The 6,848-nt window shown below is 35.8% G+C and overlaps 1 protein-coding gene across 1 annotated transcript; it reads right to left on the bottom strand.

Annotated features, from left to right (window-relative positions):
• Positions 1–931: 931 nt before the first annotated feature.
• Positions 932–2,545, bottom strand: LOC123307051. Its single transcript, XM_044889254.1, has 3 exons — positions 2,392–2,545; positions 1,045–2,275; positions 932–959 (listed from the first exon to the last, which is right to left on the bottom strand). Exons 2-3 carry the CDS (start codon positions 2,169–2,171, stop codon positions 932–934), a joined length of 1,155 nt encoding a protein of 384 aa, XP_044745189.1. The 5' UTR covers positions 2,172–2,275; positions 2,392–2,545.
• Between the last annotated feature and the right edge of the window lie 4,303 nt (positions 2,546–6,848).

Here is a 6,848-nt window from a genome sequence, read left to right as displayed (position 1 = left end):
ATCTTGTATATACCACTGTGATATTCATTACTAAGTTTGGATTTGTTATTAGTTAAGATATTTTCTAGGGTTGGATGTCGTTTGTTGACAATTAAATAGTCATGTTTTCTCAGAATGGAATTCAGTCTATCATTAAACTCTTTAAAGAATGGTATGGAGATGTAATTTTGTCTGATACAAATGTGGGGGTATATTTTTTTGAGGAGTATTTTCTTCCTTATAGAACTCAAAATATTCTCAACATAATATCTGGGAAAGTCATTAGATTCAGCGATTTTAAATATTGTCGTCAATTCTCTGTCAAAATCATTTTTGGACAGTGGAACACTCAGAAGTCTGTGGAAAAGAAACATAAAAGCAGAGTTTTTTATAGGGGTTGAATGATATGATCTGTAAGGGATGATAACGTCTGTCTGGGTTGACTTACGGAAAATATTGTATGTGAAAGTGTTATGCTCTGTCAAAGTAACTTTCAGATCCAAAAAATTTAATGAATTATTTTGCGCTTTTTCTATGGTGAATTTAATCTTAAATTTTATATTTAATGTGTTGAAGAACGCTCTTAATTCTTCTTCAGTTCCGGCCCACACGCAAAAAACATCATCGACGTATCTCCTCCACAGTATTATATATTGAGCCAAAGGTAAAAACATAATCAATTTTTCCACAAAGTTAAGATAAATCTCTGACATTGGGCCACTAAATGGAGATCCCATTGGTAAACCGTCCTTCATTACATACACCCTATCATTAAAAATGAAAAAATTTTGTTCGGAAGCAATTCTGGCTAGAGCCATGATATTTTCTATATCTGTTGCGTCCAAATTAAGATCATTGTTGGCTTCAAGATAATCTTTCAGCTGTTTATACAAAATTGCAAGTGTATCCTCAACTGGGATATTATTATATAAATTAACTATATCGAATGAAATTAGAAGGTATCGTTTATGGGGGTCCAGCTTAAGAGAATTCAGATCTTTTATGAGTTCTTGTGAGTTTTTAATAGAGTATTGTGATCTCATCTTAAATACTCCATTAATCAACTTGTTTAGGAATTTGGATACTTTATGTGTGGGCGAGCCTATTGCCGAGGTGATGGGTCTGATACTTCTATCAGGCTTGTGTAGTTTTATTAAGCTATAAAGTTTAGGTGTTTGTGGATTTCTTTCTTTAATACTGAATATTGTCTCCCCAAATTTATGCAAGGTTGGGAGTGAAGTTTTTATGATGTTATTAACTTTGTTTGAAAATTTTATCAAGGGGTTGTTTTTAATCTCTAAAATGTTATTGTCATTGAAAAAAGTAAGAGTTTTCTCTATATATAGATGTTTCTTCAGAATAACTAATCCTGCGTTTTTATCGGCTTTTGTTATTATTAGATCATTAATTGAAACCTTCTCGCGTATGTTTTTTATACTTCCACGTAATTTTTTATTAATGTCAATTTGTTCTCGGTCACTCACCTTAACCCGTTTTTCTCTAAAACACTTTAAAGTATGAAGAACTCCGTCAGCTAAAGTGTCGAAGCTTGGATCACTTCTAATTTGTAGCTCAATATCAATAGCCATCTCATGGATGTCGAATGATTTAGGTATTGGAGCAAATTTATGTCCAAGATTCAGTATCGTTTCTTCCTCCTCACTGAAGTCGACATCACTAAGGTTGGTGAATCTATCGTGAAATTGGTGTACTTCATTCGGTTGGATGATATCAGGTGGAGCGTTGTGAACTCTATTTGTCTGCTGTCGTGTGCGCTCTTTTTGGTTAATCAGGAACTTTAACTTCTGATTCCTCTTTCGGTCAGCATTCCAGTTAATGTAGAATGTATCTTCTACCAGACTATCAACTAATATGCTATATTCTATAGTATGTAGGTGTCTCAGGAGAAAGTGGTGGAGAAATTTCAACCTCAAATCGATATTGTTCGATAACTGATATTGTCGACGCAGTTCCTTTTTCAGTAGTGACATTCGTATTCGATGTTTCTTAGCTTCGTTGTGAACAGCTGGTAATCTGATATTTAGGAATCTTGGGATAACGTCATGTTGTTTGCATTCGTGTAGAAATTCTATATGTTGTCTGTTACGATGTCTCTTATTCAACGTGTACTTCAACTGTTTGAAGGCAAAGGATATCTCCGAACATTCAATTCTATTAATGAAATCCTCCATTAGTGTGAACGGTATTTAGAAGAGGTAAAGAAAACACACTAATCCAATTTTTTATTTAATTCTCTTGGCGATCGATTTCGGCATCTATGCCATCATCAGGCCAGCTGAAATACACAAAAACATACAATCAAACAGAACCTCCATGGACAAGCTGTTAGACATGACATAACAATTTACAAGTTAACAGGGAGAACATGAGTGACCTCGAACATGGACCTACCGTCAAAATATGAAGAATCGTTGCAATAAGTGTCATACGGGTATCATAAAAAAGGGTTTATCAAAATCCGTTGTTTAATGTCAGTTTATCTATCAAGAAGTACCAGAACCATCAAATTTCCACTTCAAACTCCAATAGAAAAGCATGTGTATCATCATATGAGGTTAAACGAATGGACCGGAAACATTAGGTGACAACTCGCTGTCAGAGTCATAACACCACAGAGTATGGTCATATCATTGGTATAGAATATGGTGTTATCCTTTGCCTTCAAACAGTTGAAGTACACGTTGAATAAGAGACATCGTAACAGACAACATATAGAATTTCTACACGAATGCAAACAACATGACGTTATCCCAAGATTCCTAAATATCAGATTACCAGCTGTTCACAACGAAGCTAAGAAACATCGAATACGAATGTCACTACTGAAAAAGGAACTGCGTCGACAATATCAGTTATCGAACAATATCGATTTGAGGTTGAAATTTCTCCACCACTTTCTCCTGAGACACCTACATACTATAGAATATAGCATATTAGTTGATAGTCTGGTAGAAGATACATTCTACATTAACTGGAATGCTGACCGAAAGAGGAATCAGAAGTTAAAGTTCCTGATTAACCAAAAAGAGCGCACACGACAGCAGACAAATAGAGTTCACAACGCTCCACCTGATATCATCCAACCGAATGAAGTACACCAATTTCACGATAGATTCACCAACCTTAGTGATGTCGACTTCAGTGAGGAGGAAGAAACGATACTGAATCTTGGACATAAATTTGCTCCAATACCTAAATCATTCGACATCCATGAGATGGCTATTGATATTGAGCTACAAATTAGAAGTGATCCAAGCTTCGACACTTTAGCTGACGGAGTTCTTCATACTTTAAAGTGTTTTAGAGAAAAACGGGTTAAGGTGAGTGACCGAGAACAAATTGACATTAATAAAAAATTACGTGGAAGTATAAAAAACATACGCGAGAAGGTTTCAATTAATGATCTAATAATAACAAAAGCCGATAAAAACGCAGGATTAGTTATTCTGAAGAAACATCTATATATAGAGAAAACTCTTACTTTTTTCAATGACAATAACATTTTAGAGATTAAAAACAACCCCTTGATAAAATTTTCAAACAAAGTTAATAACATCATAAAAACTTCACTCCCAACCTTGCATAAATTTGGGGAGACAATATTCAGTATTAAAGAAAGAAATCCACAAACACCTAAACTTTATAGCTTAATAAAACTACACAAGCCTGATAGAAGTATCAGACCCATCACCTCGGCAATAGGCTCGCCCACACATAAAGTATCCAAATTCCTAAACAAGTTGATTAATGGAGTATTTAAGATGAGATCACAATACTCTATTAAAAACTCACAAGAACTCATAAAAGATCTGAATTCTCTTAAGCTGGACCCCCATAAACGATACCTTCTAATTTCATTCGATATAGTTAATTTATATAATAATATCCCAGTTGAGGATACACTTGCAATTTTGTATAAACAGCTGAAAGATTATCTTGAAGCCAACAATGATCTTAATTTGGACGCAACAGATATAGAAAATATCATGGCTCTAGCCAGAATTGCTTCCGAACAAAATTTTTTCATTTTTAATGATAGGGTGTATGTAATGAAGGACGGTTTACCAATGGGATCTCCATTTAGTGGCCCAATGTCAGAGATTTATCTTAACTTTGTGGAAAAATTGATTATGTTTTTACCTTTGGCTCAATATATAATACTGTGGAGGAGATACGTCGATGATGTTTTTTGCGTGTGGGCCGGAACTGAAGAAGAATTAAGAGCGTTCTTCAACACATTAAATATAAAATTTAAGATTAAATTCACCATAGAAAAAGCGCAAAATAATTCATTAAATTTTTTGGATCTGAAAGTTACTTTCACAGAGCATAACACTTTCACATACAATATTTTCCGTAAGTCAACCCAGACAGACGTTATCATCCCTTACAGATCATATCATTCAACCCCTATAAAAAACTCTGCTTTTATGTTTCTTTTCCACAGACTTCTGAGTGTTCCACTGTCCAAAAATGATTTTGACAGAGAATTGACGACAATATTTAAAATCGCTGAATCTAATGACTTTCCCAGATATTATGTTGAGAATATTTTGAGTTCTATAAGGAAGAAAATACTCCTCAAAAAAATATACCCCCACATTTGTATCAGACAAAATTACATCTCCATACCATTCTTTAAAGAGTTTAATGATAGACTGAATTCCATTCTGAGAAAACATGACTATTTAATTGTCAACAAACGACATCCAACCCTAGAAAATATCTTAACTAATAACAAATCCAAACTTAGTAATGAATATCACAGTGGTATATACAAGATAACTTGTAACGATTGTCCGGCCTTTTATATAGGCATGACAACTCGTGCTGCCAAAGTAAGGTTCAATGAACATATAAAAAACAGGCCTAAATCAGCTTTTGGAAACCATTTAATCGAATGTAAACATGGGACCACAATAGAAAATCTGTCACTGATACGAAAAGAAAACAACTATAATAAACTAGTTCTCCTTGAACAGCATGAGATCCTCAAAAACAAGGATAATATTCACCTTCTAAATGACATCTCAGAATTTTCTGGGAGGCATTTATTCAAATACTTATAAGAGACATTTCCAACATAAGAAAAATAACACCATATTCTATACCAATGATATGACCATACTCTGTGGTGTTATGACTCTGACAGCGAGTTGTCACCTAATGTTTCCGGTCCATTCGTTTAACCTCATATGATGATACACATGCTTTTCTATTGGAGTTTGAAGTGGAAATTTGATGGTTCTGGTACTTCTTGATAGATAAACTGACATTAAACAACGGATTATGATAAACCCTTTTTTATGATACCCGTATGACACTTATTGCAACGATTCTTCATATTTTGACGGTAGGTCCATGTTCGAGGTCACTCATGTTCTCCCTGTTAACTTGTAAATTGTTATGTCATGTCTAACAGCTTGTCCATGGAGGTTCTGTTTGATTGTATGTTTTTGTGTATTTCAGCTGGCCTGATGATGGCATAGATGCCGAAATCGATCGCCAAGAGAATTAAATAAAAAATTGGATTAGTGTGTTTTCTTTACCTCTTCTAACCCATCTACTTTGTGTCGGACCCTCAGGTGTTGCTGTCCCACATTCCTGCGACTGTGTGAGAGGTATCGCTGGTAATTGTTGCAGTAATGCTCTACATGTCTGCCTTGTCTCATTCATGACCCGTTCTAATGTTGGATTCCTTACAGGTGTACCGGTACGTGAGACATTAACTACTGCAGGGGGATCGACACCATCTCCTAAGTCGATAAGTGATGTCTCAACCTTTGATATCCTCTCCGGTTGGATCGGTGACACCCCAGGTGAACTGGGCACCTCTTCATCCAAAAGAGACCTCTGACCTCGGTTGGATGTCTGCGGCTGTTCACGATCACTCCTCCTACGCAGCTCCTCCAGTGTCTCCAACGCCTTATCTGTAGTCGCCTTCATTTGTTCAATTAATTGTAACTGTGCTGTGTCTGCGGTGACAATAAAGTTCAGCCTGCCTTGAATGTGTATTAATCTGGTGTAAATTCGCGAAAATTCGTTAGCCGCATTATTATGATTGAAGTTCTGAAGGGATTCCACCAAATCGGTGAGTTTATTTTGACAGATCTCAATCTCGGAGGCGGGATTCAATGCTGTTGGGGGTAGTAGAGGTTCATTAGACTGAAGCACCTGTCGTAGCAGACTCCGTTTAGTCATCACAGTACCGGGTATCGATTGTCCCCTCAGTTGTAATTCGAATGTAAGTTCATCACTGAGTAACCGGTTCACATCCATGTTCGACATATTATATTCAACTAAGTCCGATTCAGAACGCACCAATATTTCACACTCGGTATGTCTTTCACAATCCGTTTAAGTTCTGAGTCCAACCCGGTAAGTTAATCGTTAGCCAACCTATTCACTTAAGTTCGAAGTGGGTATCGGTGTACCCCAAACAAAAATTAAGTCTAAGTCCCGGTGTATCAGAAAAGAGTCTAAGTCCCGGCGCACCAAAAACAATCTAAGTCCCGATGTATCACAAAAAAAAAATTTTCAAAAATTTTTAAAGTCCAACCTTACTCGAAAAAAATTTCAATCAGTCCCACTAAAGTCCGAAAATATTCGAGAAATGCCGCACGCAATCGCAAGTCACTTCGTATAGTCCGAAAAATTTCCTGAAATTCGATTAGCACCAAAACGCACAGGTTAAATTCCAAAAAGGCTTTCAAGTTCAATAGCCAGAAAATAAATCACAATAATCGACTTTCAGTTTTCAGAAAAGTCAGAAATAATCGGTAGGTTTCAACAGTACAGGTCAAAAGAAAATAGAAAACAGGTAGATAGGTTATCAACAGGTAATAGGT

Source organism: Coccinella septempunctata, chromosome 2, assembly GCF_907165205.1.
Source record: "Coccinella septempunctata chromosome 2, icCocSept1.1, whole genome shotgun sequence".
NCBI lineage: Eukaryota > Metazoa > Arthropoda > Insecta > Coleoptera > Coccinellidae > Coccinella > Coccinella septempunctata.
Note: the sequence above shows the minus strand (reverse complement) of the source record. Positions and strands in the feature narration are given on the sequence as shown.

Coding starts and splice junctions, on each gene's coding strand:
- LOC123307051 (XM_044889254.1), bottom strand. CDS start 2,171: ATGGAGGATTTCATTAATAGAATTGAATGTTCGGAGATATCCTTTGCC. Junction 960..1,044: donor GTATCCAAATTCCTAAACAA/GTTGATTAATGG, acceptor AATTCTCTTAAG/CTGGACCCCCATAAACGATA.